Source organism: Pseudomyrmex gracilis, unplaced genomic scaffold (genome assembly GCF_002006095.1).
Source record: "Pseudomyrmex gracilis isolate BER0280 unplaced genomic scaffold, ASM200609v1 scaffold_4, whole genome shotgun sequence".
Taxonomy (NCBI): domain Eukaryota; kingdom Metazoa; phylum Arthropoda; class Insecta; order Hymenoptera; family Formicidae; genus Pseudomyrmex; species Pseudomyrmex gracilis.
The window spans coordinates 103655-122172 of NW_018020588.1; the positions used below are offsets into that span (position 1 = coordinate 103655).

The window sequence follows — 18518 nt, forward strand, 5'->3', positions numbered from 1 at the left end:
ATTTTGATCATTCCGGATTGTGGACCACTATGCGCAAGACCAAAATGCGACTCGTAAAATTATCAATAACTGCAAAAATTGCAAGTAGTTACTTTTTGTGTTTTTTTCTCTGAGTGACTGTCACTCATGAAAACAACACGTGATTATATGCAAATTCGCCGTGTGCACTTTAATTATGCTCGCGGTGATTTCCAGTTCCCGCTCGCACGTATAATCATTATATCGCGATTGATGTGCAAAAAAAACATTCCGCCGATACTGTTAAAACTTAAAAACTCGCGCGAGAGAAACGTATCGATCGTGACAAACGTGATTGGCTCGTCATTAAGTTAGTAAATGACTGATCCACTGCACGGTGAAAGTTCGAGAATATGGGACGCAATTACATAGTAAATATCTTGTTTATATGTATTATTTTCTGCAACACATTCATGCTTTTTCTTCAATCTAAACTTTTAATTAAAAAAAACATTGTCTATTGTTTACTACTTAGAAATAAAATAGCACTATACAAATGTATCTATAATTATAATATTATCGGTATTAAAAAAATAAAAAAACAATTACAAGTTATTTTATAAAAATGTCTGTAAGTTTAATTAGCTTGCTTTGCAGTTAATCCTTTAGAGCTATCCGAATTGCAATGATACAATCTTTGTTGTAATCACAATTGATAAAAAAACCTATGTAATTATATACACCAAAGGTGTGGAAAGGCGTAACGCAAAACTTTCTCGCAGTCAACGAACTTTTTGCACGATAACCGACAAGCAAAGTGAAAACGATTAGATAAAAAAAACACGGAATCTTTTGATGAAAACGTATATATTAAAAAAAAAACATACGCATTGCATGTTTATTACCGATAATGTATGTTTGTTATCGAAAACTACAAGATAAATTATAAACTTGCAATGGTAAAAAAAAAAATACAAGATTGAGCAAAGACGTCATAACGATTATGGCGCGAAGTATGTTATAAATAATTTAATTAGAAAAATAGAAAGTTTTTATTTAAAAATTTAAATAGAAAAAGTTTTTGAATTATTATATTAATGATAACTTAATAAAAAAAATTATGTACACTTCGATACTTCATTGAAAGTAGTAAACAGAACGAGTTTGTAAATTTCGAAATGACGACATAAGCAATCGACAACATGTTTAATTGAATACAAAAAACATTGCTAATGTTTCCAGTAAACATAATAGAAATAGAACATCTAATCAATATGCAACAGATATTATTAAAAAAAAACTCATTATAAGAATTTATGTCATTATTTTCATTATTTTGTTTTTAAAAGTGCTATGTAACTAAAAACATTATTGTATATTAGAAATATATACGGTATCATATGTTAATTGATGCTCTATCCACAAATATGTGAGAAATAACAACGACATAGACTTTCGGGACGAAAGTCCAATAAAAATCTACTTTGCAATGTTAATGATAAATTTAAATACAAGTTATGTATGTGTGATATATTCAATGAACCGAGCTGCAAGAGGCTCGTCTCGATCGAAAGAGGCTCGGCAATAAATTTTGTGGCATAATATGAAAATTCTGTTCTCTGACTGGTTATCAGAAGTTGCCGTGCCTGTTAACGGAGTCATGCCCACGTGAATAGTTGCGTCCGATTGGTCGGCAGGAAAGTAAACATGTTTTTTGTATAATGTCGATCTGGTCGTCGTTGCCTAGTCTAAGGACGACCACATTGTATATAACGGATGAATACCGTGGAAATCTTTGTATTTCACGACAAGGAAAGAAACACCGCGCCCCCAGAGAGAAGAATCGCTGTCGGAATGAAAGACGAATTAAAGGTAACTGAAAATTGTGTAAATTTGTATTACAGTTCGATTTTTTCGAAGGAAAAATTTACTATGTAAAATTCCTTTAATTTTACTTTATAAATCAATTTGGCTGGTTTATAAAATATAATTTTTTTGATCATTTAAGAGTATTGTGACTTAAAAATATTTTCCACCTAAAGATTGTAAGCAGAGGAAGTTGCCAAAATCGAGAAAAACTCAGTATTGCATGCTGATGTGTTAATTCAATGAGAAAAAAAATAATATTATGTTCTATTAAAAAAAAAAACGACATCGCTTTTGATCTTTTCGTATTGTGTTCGTTAGTATCTTACGGGATTCGGCTGCGAGTTCTCTAGCGAGGATGAGCGCTGTCCAGGAGCATTGCCTGTCGGACAGAATAATCCGCAGAAGTGTCTATATGGACTTTATGCCGAGCAATTATCGGGAACAGCGTTTACCGGTGAGTAAAGTCGCTTTTTTTGTTTAATCTTTTCTGCATTTTTGACGGTGTTCTGTCAAATCTCTCTTAAGATTGTTGCTTTTGAAATATTGCTTATTTTTATTTCTCAGTTCCGCGAAGTCACAATAAAAGATCGTGGCTCTATCGGATAAGACCATCCGTCGTTCACAAACCGTTCAAACCGTTTATAAAATCCGACTGTTATCTAACAAATGACTGGAACAGTACATATCCCAATCCCAATCAGGTGAGAATTCTTATAATTCGAATATTCCAGAATTTTAATATATACAATAATGTTTTTTTCTGATAAAAAAAATTATTTAAATTCGATTTTTTCTGAATTTTCTCAAAGAATCCTGCAAAATGTCTCAATGGGCACAATTTGATCATATGATTCGTTTTCGCGCTACAAGTAGTAAATTGTGCTCATTGAGACATTTTTTCAGAATAACGAGAACTATTATTATACCTACAACATGTCCAAAATCTTAGCCAAATCCGCAGAAAGACACTTTTCCGAAGTAGCAGTGCGGGATTCTTTTTAATTGAGTTTTCAAGTTCTCAAAAAAAAAATCCATACTTATACTTTTACTGCGTCATATCTATCGAAACATCGGATCAACTTATTTGAAATACACGCTTCAGCTAAGATGGAAATCGTTCGACGTGCCGTCTCGACGAGATCCTGAGATTAATTTTGTCGATGGTCTTCACACTTTGTGCGGTGCGGGCGATCCTAAAATGCGTCAGGGTGTTGCCGTGCACGTGTATTTATGCAACGCTTCCATGAAAGACAAAGCCTTTTACAACGCTGATGGCGATTTTCTCATCGGTGGGTGATAATATCGAGTTATGCGAGTTTTATTTATGCGATTTTGAAAAAGGATGTTTTTTTCCTAATTGTTGCGATTGCAGTGCCACAACTTGGCGTTCTGCAGATCGCTACGGAGTTTGGCAAAATGCGATGCGAGCCAAATGAGATATGCGTGATTCAGCAGGGAATGCGATTCTCCGTCACGGTTTTTGGTCCGTCCAGAGGTTACATTCTCGAGGTCTACGACAATCATTTCCAGTTGCCTGAATTAGGACCGATAGGTAGTCGTCTGTTCAAAATTTACATATCTTTTTTTTTATAAATATCTGAGATATACTTAATGCGATTTCAATGTGTTTTCAATGTGTTAATACTCTAACGGTCAAAGTTTTCAGCTAGATTTCACTTTTAAAACAAAGCATTTTTCTCGGACAAAAAATACTTGACGCGAATACTCTTTCCACGTTGATTTTAAATAACTAAAATCTTTTCTACTTGAAAAAAATTTCTTCTACTCGATAAAACTAATGTTTCTTCAATAAGCGCGTTTAACGAGCGGGACTAATGCACAGGTGCGAACGGCCTCGCGAGTCCGAGAGACTTTCAGACACCGGTGGCTTGGTACGAGGATCGCGAGATCAATTATGAGATCGTATGCAAATATCAGGGAAAGCTGTTTGTCGCTGATCAAGGTCACAGTCCCTTCGATGTGGTCGCATGGCACGGAAATTACGTACCTTACAAATATAATCTCGACAAATTCATGGTCATCAACTCGGTGTCCTTTGATCACTGCGTGAGTAAACATCTTTGTGTATGAATGTCTAAAGAAGTAAACAAGGTACGCAATTACAAATTAAAAACATGTTTTGCTAAAAACATAAAATAAAACACATCTGTAAAATAAAATATTTGTTAATAATTGAATATATTATTTTCGTCGAGACATTTTTTTTCATTTTTAAACATATAAAATTGTTATTGTGCTTGATAAATATACGTTGCAAAAGAAAGTATATCTCGTACCACCGAATCGAATTTTGCGAATTTGATTTTATATAAGACTTTTGGGATAATAATTAATTCCGCAGGATCCGTCCATCTTTACCGTGCTAACTTGCCCGACTAACAAACCTGGAACCGCAGCGGCCGACTTCGTGATCTTTCCACCCCGATGGTCCGTGCAGGAACACACTTTCCGACCCCCTTATTATCATCGTAAGTAGAAAGTACATTCTTTTGCGCTCGTACACGCGCCAGTGCATTTCATTTAAGCGAATTATCATTAGCGTTAATTAAAAGTAATCATTACTGCGTTCTAATGATGTTTAACGGACTTTTTTGAAACAATATGTTAATGCCAAAATTTCTGACATATAAATTATCACTTAATAAGAAAAATGTGTGAAACTCATAGAGTTTCTTGAGCCACAAAAATATAGAAAATAAATATATTTTTCGAGTAATCACTTGCACGTGGATAATCAAGCAATTATGTCGTTAGTTCGCAACATGTTCGTCGAGTACGAACTACTACTTGAGAAATTGCTAAATCTCCGACTATTTTTTTTCCTCTCATGAGGGGGTCGATTATACGCGGCAAGAGTTTGGGTTCGCTCGACTCGGTGGCGTCTTCGTTCCGGAAGAGCGCTCCTGAAAATTGTGCAACCAAGCTGACGCGGAGAAAACTCGAAATTTTTCCCAACGACCGATCGCGCGATGTCCTTCTTTATCACGACGTTGTAGGTCGTTTCACCGATTTCCTATAGCGACGATCTCGATCAATTACGAATCCGACGGGACGGGGCCACTTTCGATCGATATCTCGCGGTCGTTTTCATCGTCTTCGTTGTTGTGTTTCGCCGATGCGTTATTGCGCTCTTGTTGAGAAAGTTCGTTGCGTGCAAAGAGAAAGAAACGCGTAGGCGCGCACGATGCCTATCGACAAAAACGCATCCTTACGAGTTAAGCAATTGGAAGCCAACGAGAGAAGAACGGCCATTTATATTGCAGTCCTGAATATCCGTCCCGTTGTGTGGAAATTGCGTGCGTGCGAGATTATAGGATCGATCGAGGTAACTGTGACACGCTGAAACGCATATTTTTCAATCGTCAAGTTTAATTATCGGGAATTTCACTTAAAACCGACACGACGACGCTCTTCGCTTGATAGCTACTATAAATAAACAGAAACAATAATTATCACTCATTTTGTCTTTGGCGAGACATCGAAAGCGTTAAATATGACCGAGCTTGTGTGTGATCATTAAAATGGCGATTGGCATATATTTAATCGATAATTATCGTGAAATCGATAAAGACCGAAAATAATGAATTATCTCGAGACATTTGTTTCGATTGACTTTTCACTTTTTTTTCGCGTAACACGTACTTTTACGCTGATATCTATATAAGATTTGTTTTTTTATTTTTTGTATTGAAACCGCTGTACGTACGTTTTTAAAAAAAAAATACACTACATCAAAATATACTCGAGCGTCAGTAAGAGTAGATTGCTTTCTCCGAGATTTGATAACCGGTATAGCGGCTAATGTGCGAGCTATTTTCCATAATAATGAATAAGTTGGCAGTGCGTAGAGAGCGATAATATGCAAAAACGGACGGAATTTCCATTGCGTAGAATCTATCGTTTTCTAGATATGCATGTGTGTTGTTATTATACCTATGTGTGTTGGATATAGCGACGTGATGCGTTACGCACTCGTTTCGCATGCCAGTTTGTCAATAAATCAGCCAATGATGAAAAGCTACGCTAGTCCACTGCTAGATGTAAATTACATTATTCGTTAACCCCTGTCAACATTTTGAGATACGATTGTAAGAATTTCTATCGAATATCGATATTTATGGAAATAAATCGTAATCAGTATTTATCGAAGATAAAATTGTTTATTGACTTAACTTGAAGTTCAAATAGGCTAAATATCGAACGATTTCGCAATTAGTTTTTTTTTTTTTCTGACAAGAAGTAGTTTGCAAGTTAATCTGCATAATTGTCGCAACGACGATTCCATAGTGACTTTTTAAAAAATCGATTAGCTAATTTAAGGTAATTTGCGCTCAAAAAGGACTGTAACAACTCGACAGTTTTTTTCAACATTATGTAAAATTTATTTAAATCTATGCTATATTTATTACTTACACAGCATCTGCATTAAATTTTATTTGATTCAAACACTCGCGTTGTGTCTTTGATTTTCAGGAAACTGCATGAGCGAGTTTATGGGATTGATAAAAGGTCGTTATGAGGCAAAGGAAGAAGATTTTATTGTCGGTGGTGCTTCGTTACACTCAGTCATGACTCCGCACGGTCCCGACAAACAGTGCTTCGAGACTGCGTCGACACGTCAGCTGACACCAGAACGGATCGCCGATGATACACAAGCGTTTATGTTCGAGACCTCGTACAGCATGGCCGTGACAGAATGGGCCAGTAAGCTCTGTAACAAGCTAGACGACAGCTACTACGAATGCTGGCAAGGTTTGCGGAAACATTTCGATCTCGACGATAAGTCGATCAGAGCGACTTAATCAGTATGTGTTTATTTTTAACATGTCTCCGATCGTCACGTCAAGATAAATGAAAGATTTTTCTTTGATACTTACTAATATATAATTTTTTTTCTGTTTCACTTAAGCATGTTTAGATCGTTAGAGTTATTATCTACTAGTGCCATTTTCAAGAAAAAAAAAGATTATATTTTGATGAAAAAGTGAAAGGGCGAGAAGAGAAGTATTTTTCTTTTCACCGATTTAATTTCCCTTTCACTAGTTTGCTGCGCCATCAAGAGCCTTTTAAATTACGTGTTATTGATGCTACTGGTATTTTCAAGTGTAAAGGAAACATCGTGCGCGTGCTGCGAATCTTTCTCTCTCCTCGCGGACGTCAATAAACTCCTTTCATATCGCGCAAAATTGCAAAATTATCTGGTGCGTGCAGATGGGACTGATTATAAATTCGCCACATCGGCAAAACATCACGCGCGAGAAAAATATTATCGCGAGTGCAAAGAACTTTTAATCGCGTCCATCTCCTGCTCTCTCACGTCGGCTCTCGCGTCCAATGCGATGTGACAAAGGTATGCTAGATAAATAAAAAAACGCGATATATTGTATGTATACACGCAATGTATACACTATTCTGAAATAATTGTATTTGATTAGGATCACGTGAGCTTATCTGAAGATATCTATTGAATTGTCATACTTTAATCACATCACAATGGAAAAAAACTTGATTTAACAAAAGGATAATTTACATAGCACACATATATATTTCATAATTCTATAAGCAATATATGTTTATTAAAGTAACAATTTGCGATAAAAGAATAAATGTATGTCATCCTATGTATACATATATGAGTATATGATACATATCTCTCTGCATAAAAACATTTATTAAATTGTTCAAATTATTGTTGTCTGTTATTTTAATAATTGCTAGTATTTCTCTCTAACATGACTGTAATGTATTTTGGTCTATCTGCAATTATTTGTAAAATAAAACATAATGCGCATATAGTACGTTTTTAACATTTAATTCTTGTATTTTTTAATTACTAATGCAATACTTTTATTCTTTATCTTATCGCATATCTCTTTCTTAAAAATGTTCGTGCTGCAATTTAAAATTCATATTAAAAACTTCTTTTTGATAAAAAAAAATACTTTCTAAAGTTTGTACATTTGCGATAAATCGAGACGTTTTCAGAAAGAGAAATAGTTTTCTTTTTATATTATATATTTTATTTGTTTAATATATATGTATACGTATTTAATATAAATGTGTAATAATTTATTTCCGAGTTGGAAGGCAGACATTTTCTGTCTGAATAGAAATCGTTTTTACCAACGCAATGCGATGTAAGCAGTACCTGTCGTTTCCAGTAGAGAACGACTTTCTCTTGCGTTTTAACGCGTAAATTGACCTCATGATAGAAACAAGCATCGATACTGTTTTAGTTTTATGTCCGCGTTGTACGTGTTATGTTTCGATCCACGAAAAGGTCATGTAAGTCCCGCGTGTAATGTCATCGGTGTTTTGAAAATCAATCACCGTGACATGTTGAGATCACTATCGTGTAGACTCGAATGTCGTGTATTATTGTCAAGCAACAAGAGATAACCTAAAACCTAAAACATGCGCGAGACAATAATTCGCAGCCTCTTCGTAACCGTGATTATCCTGTGTTTTTTGAGCAAACGCGTTTCGGCCTTCTTTTGTTATCCTGATTATTGTCAGAATCTGGTAAGTGACTTTGGTCCAAGTCAATCCACATGTATACACACCCAGATAACCAAGACTGAGTGAGCATATTTTGCAAAGTCTGCAATAACACATTACGCCAGTACAATGTAGCCAGCATTCAAACATAATCTGTTATTTCAACTAGTGTCGACAGAAAAACAGAAAAACAAAAGAATATAAATATGTCATGCCGCGATGCAAATATTATTGCATCAATCAAGCAGGACTTGCTCAAAAAATGTAGCAGATTTGAAGCATAACGTGCTATTGTCATTTCATTCTTCATTTATTTCTATATTTTTGCTGTGTTGTTTTTCTTTACGCATCGTGCCTACATAATTCACTCACTATGATGACACAGCTGAGTGGAATCTGCTGCAAAGTGCTGATTAAATCTGCGTGCATACTGCTGGCATACTGCTATCATTTGGTTATCGAGGCATCATTGGAAGCGTGACATCAGACGCGTCGACACGAAATGTCATAAGAATTGCGAGCCTTTTGTGTTAATTCCTTTTTTCTCTTTGCGATTAATTTTTTCGGTGAATAACTTTTTGACAATTATTTTATAAATTCTGTCAAAACAATTTTTTCCATTTCCCTTTCTTTACTTTTTGTTCTTGTCTAATTCAATCTCTAGTATTAACAGTGTTGTATTTTTGAAACAACATATAAATACGTTATCATGTAATATACTGTGCTACATAAAGCTTACTCACAGACGGCAGTTTATCTATATAATATTGTTTTTAAACTTTTTATACATGTGTGTGTAGTCGTGAGTAGATAAATGAGATAAGAAGTAATACTACTTAGGTACTTTGCATTACATAAGCAATTGATGATAGAATCCACAAAAAAAAAATTTTATCATTAGCTCGTTCATTCGCGATTAGTCATCTTTTTTCATGACGATTAACTCTTCGTGGACTGATATGGGTCTGCTCAAAAATGTCAGATCGGTGTTTCTAGGTAAAATTATTGTTTTCTATGTTTATATATTTCGAAACTAGAGATTTTTTAAATTTGTTTTTTTGTATACCTACAGTTTTTGTCACAAAACCTTCTGTGTCATAAAATCGGTACAATAAATACTCTAGATAGAGCGTTGTTACTGTCAGATCCATCTTTTCATCAAAAAACTTAAAATTATGCATCAAGATTCTCATAGCAAACCATTATCCAATAGATATTATATTTAAAACTATTAACAGACGATTAAAAACATTATTTAACACAAAACTCAATATTCTTTATATGACTAACAGTGACGGCGATATACAGATGACAGATGATGTTAATTATTTTGTTATACCATTCGCCGATGATCAGTCAAACACACTTTCTAGCAACTTAAATAAAATGAATATTAGATTATCATACAGAAACATTTTTCGTTTAAACAAATACATTAAAACTCACAAAGAAACTCTGTTGTATTTAATCAAAATAGAAACGTAGTGTACCATATTGAATGTGAAAATTGTAACGCTTGTTATGTCGGACAAACTGGGAGACAATTAGGCACGAGAATCAAAGAACACATGAACTATGTTAAAAAGAAATCTCAAAACTCAGTCTTGTCTGAACATAATTTTTATGTGTTTCCTGTTTATATAGACTGTTCTGGAACCAATACCAGGTTTCTCGTGTTTACTGACACAAGTACAAACGAATGAAGGTAAGAAGAGAATTATATGATTTTTTGTAATAGCTTAGCTAGATTGCTAAAAAAAAAACATCTGTCGTAATACTATCATAACGTTGCACAATGTTTTAGATTGCAAAAAATTACAGTTCGACGATGTCCGGTACAAGCCGTCAAAAGAAGGTGACGGCGCAATTTTTACGTTGCGCGCGTACGTTATGAAATTCGATAGTCAGCAAAGAGCTACTGCGTTTAATTTGTCAATTTCAGATATAAATTTTCACAGTAAGGAGTTTAATTTTATTTAAAAGCGTTTAATATTTCAATTTATGTATAAAAGGCTTATCTACATAAGACGCAGACGCGGATCGCAAATCTCGTAAAATTAACTAATCACTTTGATCGATTGGTCAGTTTGACGTAGATATCTATGTAGATAGGCCTTACAACAAACGCGTATAATTAATTAAATTTTTATAGTATATCTTTTATTTTTCGAAACAGGGTTAGTCATGCGTTATCAAAGTATCGTTGACGAAAGTAAGGTCGCGTGTAGACACATAATGTTGTATGGGAACTCCAGCCATTCCGCACCTAAAGATCTGTACGTGTCGTGTCCGTTTTCGGACGCTGCGTACGAAGGATCCCCATATCGTTTGGAATATCTCGCAGGCGACGAGAATTATGCGTATTACAACAAAAAGTATATATTTTATGTGCCGCAGCACACACATATCGGTGGGTTTTTCTCGCGCCATTAATTATTTTTGCGTTCGTTAATTCTTTGACAATCTATGTACGAGTCTTCCGCAGAGGACGGCATACAAATCGAAACTTTCACTCCTTTTATTTACGCGGACGTGTCAGACTCGTCGAATGTGGCGATACACGTACAACAGCTTCCGGAAAAATACAACGTGACGGAGTATAAAGTGTGGGTTATCAACAATAATACAGACGCGATAATCAGCGCGATTATTTTGACGGACAAAAACCGGGAACACGTTCAATTCAACTTCTCAGCGTCTAATGGCGCGTATTACGTCAAAGTCGCGGCGATGCATCCCGATTGCGGCGAATATGGATGCGCAAACAGCACGACACCATACATTTACATAAGTAAATAAAACTCGACGTAATTAAAAATATCTTATATCGTATTTCTGAAAATATATCTTTGTTTTTTTTTTTAACGCAATTTAATGTTCTCAGAACGCGCGTCCCACCGACTGTTAATCATGATAATCAGCTTGATATGGGTACCACCTGTTTTATTGTACGCGTTATATCACGTGTATAAGTTTTACAGAAAGAAGGGTGAGATTTTTTTTTCTTGCAAATATTCTCTACTTTGAAAAGTTGGTTTTTTAACAAATAGACATTTTCGAGAATAGTCTTAAAGAGAATGGCGATGACACCGAATTGCTTGCTGATATATTCCCCGACACACGCTACGCATGTGAGCGTAATGGCGGAATTGGCAAAGTATCTGCGATGCTGTAATATTAATGCTATGATAGATATGCTCGACATCGCAGAGACCGCCAGTAAAGTGAGTAAATTATATATAAATCAACACATCTGTAAAATCACAGCGGTTGTTGTGCTGTCAAAGAACACAAACTAAAATACAATGAAAATACGCACTACTTAAATAGCTTCAATAAAATTTCATTATGTGAAAATTTATGTTTACAAGTTCAGATAATTCTATGTAATCGCAGGATCCAGGACTGTGGTGCAACACAGCGTTTCAAGCCGCGGATGTTGTACTTGTCGCGACGTCTCCACCACCGTCTTCAAAAATCGACACAACAATCATCTATCGAAACGTGGATAATCATCTATTGCGATTGCTGAAGGAGAACTATCCGCAGCGAAATAAGAGATATTACGCGGTGCATCTGCCATATTGCAAACCGGACGAAATACCGGAGGAGGCGCGACTTTTCAGAAAGTTTCATTTGCCCGAAGATTTGGCAAAGCTTGTGAATACGATTCACGGTATCGGTTGTCAACACTTTCTTGTGGCCTCGAACGGAGAACTGGTCGAAAGTATTAGATACGCCACAGTGAAATTGTTGGAAGACGAGATCAGCGTAACGAAAAATATCAAAGAAACTGGTAAGTTTACATTACACACTCGAATTTTCACAAGTTTAACAAAAATTATCCAAAAGGATTTATTTCTCATAAGAATTTTGCAGAGTCCTTTGATCAATTTTTTTATATTTTATTTCTTTGTTGTTCGATAAATTTAATTGCTAAATGTATATTTTATTTGTATATGTTATGTCATTTTTCTCAGACGGTTTGTTATCACCAATCGTCGTACAAGAAACTATAATTCGCAATGACGATCAACCTATAATAAATAAGACTCCGCGATGCCCAGATACTCCAGATTGCGAAGTTATGCCTCAGTCTTTTACGACAAATATTGACGAACTGAATCTTTTGGGCGAAATTGGCGAAGAGAAGTCGTTTGTTCTCAATTCCGCGAGAAATGATTGCAAGTTTCGCATCGACAAATTAAACTTGTGATTTTTTAATACATATTAAGAATAGCTTATAATTTAACTCTTATATATAAACGGTACTGTATATAATTTTATATATATTTGTCTTGAATAAAAAATTTTTAATGCTGTTTGTCTTTGAAGCAAAAAAAACAAGTTTACATTGAACCTATTTTTGTGCATCTTTTTTGAAAAAGTAAACTTTCAAACAAAAGTTTTTATTGAAATATATAAATATATAAAAACAAAATTTTATTGTTGCGACATAGCGCGATTGGAAAAACGCCGCTGGAAATCAGGTAAGAATAACATAAAGAAGTTGTTATGGAAGCTTAAAGTTTGTATGTTTCGTAATATACACATATAATACATGTATATATTAATTACAAGAAAATAATATGGCACAATATTTGGTTTTAAAACGCGCGTGCGTGCTTGATATCGTTGTTGTTAGCGTCGGGAGCGAAAACGCAAACACAATAAGTAAGTGGTATAAGTTAAAAAATCATACGTTCTAAAACCCGTATGATAAATAACTAGACTAATCGTGTGTATATGTGTGTATATGTGTGGAATGTTGCACTTTATACATAAATACAAAAAGGACGATTTTGTTTTCGGTTAAGTACGGTGAAACACAGTCTTTGTATTCAGATATGTCGTGCTAACCGAAGCTTGCGCACGCTGCCTAAACATATTACTCACACACTTTGTTCTTATTATTGTATTTCGACGTGCAATCTGCTTCTGGTATTGTATCGGACGCATGAAAGAGTCACAAAAATGCGACACTAGATGTCTTGGTTTCAAAGAAAATATAACAATTAAATTTCAGATCAATAGTATCGAGCAATACAGAAAGAAGCTCGCCAAATATTGCTATTAATTGCAAATATATATGCTATTCTCATTTGCGAATATTATATCGAAAAAGATTTGCTACATATAATATCGTGAAATAAATGTAATAAATAAATATTTTTTCAAATATAGTAGTAAATATTTTACAAAGTTATGCGCTTTGATTAAATTTAAATGGTTATTTTGTAAATTGTTCTTGCTAACGATAGAAAATTAAAATACTTTATGCCTCTTCGTTTGAAACATTCTGTATGTGTTTATGATAAAAAAAACTTATTGTTTTTTTAATGAGGAAAAACTCTCACAAACCCATCACTGCAGTGTGTACGTGTATGTATGTGTGTGTATAAAATGTTATACAGAAAATTTTTTAAATAATGATTGAATATAATTCTCTCGATGATGGTTTTTTGATAAATCGCACAAATAGCTATTATACGTAACTTCTATTTTATTTAATAGTAGTAAAAGCGATCTTATCAGTTCGACAGAGTCGTACATTTTTAAGTACATAAAAATAGGACACTTATTACCTGGTACAGTAATCGTTTTGCGCGACATAATTTGTTCTTAACTCTCTCTGTAGATATCTCCGTGGATATCTGTGTAAATTCCCTCTTCAAGGGAAGTTCTCTTTTCAAACATTCTTTTCGCGTTTTATTCTAACTCCTATTCGCAACTTTTATGCAACTCTACATTCGCTGGTTTTCTCGATCGTATTTCATCTCGTTGTTCCATCTCTTTCTTTCTTTTTCTCATGTTATATAAAATATCTTTCCCTTTCATACAACTCGCAATCACATCGCAATTGCTCATCCAGGCAATTGTCCTTCATTCATCATGTATCCATTCCAAGACAACAAAAACACGAGATTTCAAGTGTGTTTTCTCATTTTTGAAGTTTCTTGTTTATCAAACATTTAATGTAAGATTATGCCGATCAGTTCGTTACGTCGTTATTGTCGTTTTTGTCGTCATCCAAACTGCTAAACACCAAGAGGTCTTCCGTGTCTTTCAATTTCTTTCCTTGCATATCGATATAAGACTGAGGACGTTCAGTTGGTGTTCTCAGATCGTTCTCGCTGTTGCTGGTTTCACTGACGTTCCTCAATTTTATCGGACTTTCATAATGATTTGCGCTCAGACATGCGGGTTGTTCGTTTACATAAGACTTTCCGGGTTCCTCTGGAAAAGACGCTACGGTTGGCTGCCAGAGTGTCTGCAGTTTGTCCACTTTATCGCATTTAGTAACGGACTCGGAAGGTATCCGACCGAGATAGTTGACGGTGTCTGTCTTCACGGTGGTGGCAGTGGTTCCAGTGTCCACTTGATCGTTACCAGATCCTAGAAAATGTTATTAGCGTGATCGAATTAAAACTTTGTTGTGCACAAAAATAATTTAAAACTGTGAAATTAAATAAATAGACAATAAGTTTTTATTACTGTCTGAACTTAAAGATATGTGGATTTAAATATTTTTTCGAGTCTTATTTTATTTACCATTGGGACTGTCTAAATCCTCCAAAAACGCAAAATAGGCCTGATTATGAACGGTTCGTGGATTAAGATCGAGATATTCGACACCATCCTCCAGCATGCGTTCCCAATGGCTAGTCAGTTCCTTGAAAGACGGTCGCATGGCTGGTTCTTGATGCCAGCAGGACACCATCATTTTGTATCTAAAAAATATCTCTTGATACAAGCGGATCACAAATTTTCTTCTAAAAAAATAAGTAAAATTGAATAAAAAACCACAATTAAAGACAATATTTTTTTGTTAACTAATTTTAATTATAAGTACAAGGAAAAAATCCAAGTGGAATGAAATTTGTCACATAAAAATCTTTATAGGAATAACGACTTTCGTAAAAGCGCTATATTGTATATATTTTAGATATATGGAAAAAAATCACACAAGCGGCACAAACTTACAACTGTTGCGAGCAGTTAGGCGGCTTTTCCATACGATAGCCGGATTTGAGTAGATTGTAGAGATTATGTACGTCCACTCCAGGATACGGCGAGGCTCCTAACGTGACCAACTCCCACAGGAGCACGCCGAAGCTCCATACGTCCGATTTGCTGGTGTACACATGGTCAGCCAGGGATTCCGGCGCCATCCATTTTACGGGTACTACCGACACCAATCGTAAAACCTTGGATAACGCGTAGCGTAAAAGTCGGACTCGGATACGAGTCATTAAAAGTGTTTTCTCCGCGAATCCGCCGAGAGAGTTACGAGCGGATTACTCTGTCGCAGCTAAATTATGATCGTTAGTATCAGCTCGCTAAAAGAGCATTACCTGCGGCTTGCAATATTACACTTAACTCATTCGGGGATTTCAATGTTGTTTATGGATACTTTTAGTGAATCGCAATTTTTGCAAATTATGTATATGATATTTATAAATAAAAAATTTTAATCTATTATCAAATACACAAACTTATATTATATTTTCAGCTAATTAAAGCAGAAAACGAAATTCCAAATGAATAAGGATAAGTACAGGAATAATTAATTTAGCGGATAATCTCACCTCGACCTTTGCTTCTCTTCAAATACGCGTCGTCCTCGTATACATCTCGAGTCAGACCAAAGTCCGAAATCTTGCAGACTTTGCTGGTTGCCAACAAAACATTTCTCGCTGCGAGATCGCGATGCACCAACTGCAGTGCGGAGGAAACTTTGATTAATTGCTAATGAATGACGCGTCAGAGTTGAGTAATTTTACGACTTTCCAAAGAGAGAAATGTTACGTGCTCTTAAATTGTTAACAAGCTTGCAAATTGTATCAACAACTTTGCAAAATTTAAATTAAATGCTAAACAGAAAGTTATTTTAGTTATTAATTTTCTCTCTCTTTTTCTGTCTTTTAGAACCTACATATTTTGTATATGAACACTTTTATTTTAAATTTTATTTATCGGGAGAATAATAATATAATCAGAATAAAATGTAAAAACTTCAAATAAAAAACAAAAATAATTTAACACAACAGCTGTAGTCTATTGGTGGTTTAATTGATTGTGAAATTAAATTTAGACTTCTAAATGTACATGGAACGTTTTGACCATTATCAGCCAATCTATATAAAAAATACAACATTTTTACATCATTCCATTGGATCATGGCTCAAATCACTGCGATGTTTGACTACAAATTGGTCATATTTTTCAAGTAAAAATTTTGTTGATGTTTGCACATTTTTTCACCGGTGGATTACAGCTGTTAGATTGTTTTTCTTATTTGAATTTCTTTTTAGCTGGGTTTTTGATTAATTAAAATTTAAAAAATAATAATTTAATAAATGGTTTCGAAAGAAACTTACTTTAATTTCGGCGAGATATGACATCCCTTTGCTGATTTGCCAAGCGAACGAAAGGATATCACGTGGCGTTACAGAATAGTTCGATGCGTTATTACCAGTGAACCGTGACTCCCTGACGAGATTGATCGGCGTGGTGGAAAGCATTGACACCGAATCAGAAATTCTGCTTTCTGTTTCCAAGTGCCGGCTGCGTCTTAGATAGTTGCTGAAATTTTGTGTAGGTAAATGTAATTTTTATATCCTATGAAAATCCACGAGCAATATCCGACGAAATTATCGGACATCAATTTGTTCTTCAGAAAAATGAGCTTTTCTGGAGATAGTGCTGTTACGATACCATAATATGCCGTTATGGCACGTGTGTCGCGTCTACGGAAAAATTTAATTACCGAGCTCAACTGGTTTCGCGCGCAGGTTATTGTCCTGACAACGACGAAATTCCACACAACGGAATTTCCACATCGCAGCAATTCTCAGAATTATTTCCGCGTTTATAAGTCGGCCGTGTAACGTCGTTCATTTAGACGCGTATATATGGAATGTGCATAAGGACATTGTAGGTCTAAATGGAATAAGATCGCGTGGTTTTTATTATTATTCATAGATCGCGAAGACGATAAAAATACCAGAATACGAACTAAAGGAATACTGACGGTTAATATTTTCTCGCGTACATTAGGAAATCGTATTTATACACTTTAGACGCCTTAAATTAGAAGGTTTTTAGTGTTGTAAGAGCGTTTTATTTCTGTATCACAATTGCGAAAGAACATGATTGTCGTCACAAAAGCTAGTGTGTTACAATAGACGGTGACGCGTACGAGTCGCGCGTCAATTCGTTCAGTCTCGACGTGGCAGGACTTCCTATCGAGGTCAGAAGCGTGAAACGGGAGGATCATAAATAGCTTCGAGATAGCAGGTGAATATATATATCACGTGACTCTTTCACTTACCGTAAGGAACCGAATTCAGCGAATTCGATGATAAGATAGACAGGCGCTCCCGGAGGCGACGTGCAGGCTCCCAACAGCCGGATCACGTTTGGATGCTGGACCTCTTTCAGCAACTGGTATTCGGACAGCAGATCCGCCAACTCGGACGCGCATGCATCTTCTTTCAGAGTTTTCACCGCGACCGTCGTCGATCCGGGTATTCCGCTGATGTTCGTAGCCTTGGCGCGCAAAACTCGCCCAAACTCGCCCTCGCCCAACACTTGCTCGATCTTCAGCAGCGACCGCGGAAATTCCCATTTCGGGTCCGTCTATAAATCATCGCGTGTGGAAATTCCGTAATCGATTTATGTAATTCTTCAAACACAAACTCTTTCTTCTAATTGCGAATTTAATTGATTTGACGTATTTAGAGAACCGCTCTAATTAAAATTATTATATTATTGTGTGCTATGTTTTCTGCTCCAATTCTCGAATATATGTTTGCACAATAAGAGAGAAGAACATTTCGGGAGATTTGGAACAAGGATAGCGCGGTGTGAGTGTATGTGCGAGAATGGATTACTAAATCCTTTCGTGCTGGTTACGATAAAAGCTCCGGCTCCCTCTAATCCAAGCGTTACGCCTCGCTGGAACATGTTTTCAGACTCGCGTCAGACGAGATATCTGCTCGTATTACTTCGCACGAGTTGCTTCGCAAAGGACGCGAGCGAGTATCCAATTAAACGACGTCTCGGGAATGATAATAGGATCACGTAGTTAATGAGAGATACATCGTCTCACATTAGCAGACGCCGTAAATTAGTAGTATTGCCTTATCCGCGGAGAATTAAGCTACAAG

The 18518-nt window shown here is 35.5% G+C and overlaps 3 protein-coding genes across 3 annotated transcripts in view; 2 read left to right on the forward strand and 1 right to left on the reverse strand.

Annotated features, from left to right (window-relative positions):
- The first annotated feature begins 1719 nt into the window (after nucleotides 1-1719).
- LOC109857138 (homogentisate 1,2-dioxygenase) lies at nucleotides 1720-7752 on the forward strand. The gene is made up of 8 exons (XM_020433175.1): nucleotides 1720-1830; nucleotides 2146-2281; nucleotides 2392-2528; nucleotides 2930-3116; nucleotides 3200-3379; nucleotides 3671-3894; nucleotides 4190-4316; nucleotides 6322-7752. The coding sequence occupies exons 1-8, from the start codon at nucleotides 1735-1737 to the stop codon at nucleotides 6648-6650; spliced, it is 1416 nt and encodes a 471-aa protein (XP_020288764.1). The 5' UTR covers nucleotides 1720-1734; the 3' UTR covers nucleotides 6651-7752.
- A 253-nt stretch (nucleotides 7753-8005) lies between these two features.
- On the forward strand, nucleotides 8006-12624 carry LOC109856249. The gene is made up of 9 exons (XM_020431303.1): nucleotides 8006-8370; nucleotides 9991-10051; nucleotides 10151-10303; nucleotides 10523-10756; nucleotides 10832-11137; nucleotides 11231-11335; nucleotides 11413-11570; nucleotides 11743-12142; nucleotides 12327-12624. The coding sequence occupies exons 1-9, from the start codon at nucleotides 8263-8265 to the stop codon at nucleotides 12560-12562; spliced, it is 1761 nt and encodes a 586-aa protein (XP_020286892.1). The 5' UTR covers nucleotides 8006-8262; the 3' UTR covers nucleotides 12563-12624.
- Nucleotides 12625-12719: 95 nt separating this feature from the next.
- LOC109856241 (proto-oncogene tyrosine-protein kinase receptor Ret) overlaps nucleotides 12720-18518 on the reverse strand; it is a 51252-nt gene continuing 45453 nt past the window's right edge. Inside the window, exons 15-20 of the mRNA XM_020431291.1 lie at nucleotides 17681-17988; nucleotides 16728-16932; nucleotides 15936-16065; nucleotides 15331-15532; nucleotides 14899-15077; nucleotides 12720-14742 (exon numbers count right to left, since the gene is read on the reverse strand). Of these exons, the coding sequence (XP_020286880.1) occupies nucleotides 14339-14742; nucleotides 14899-15077; nucleotides 15331-15532; nucleotides 15936-16065; nucleotides 16728-16932; nucleotides 17681-17988 (1428 nt within the window). The 3' untranslated portion in view covers nucleotides 12720-14338. The remainder of the gene's footprint in view (nucleotides 14743-14898; nucleotides 15078-15330; nucleotides 15533-15935; nucleotides 16066-16727; nucleotides 16933-17680; nucleotides 17989-18518) is intronic.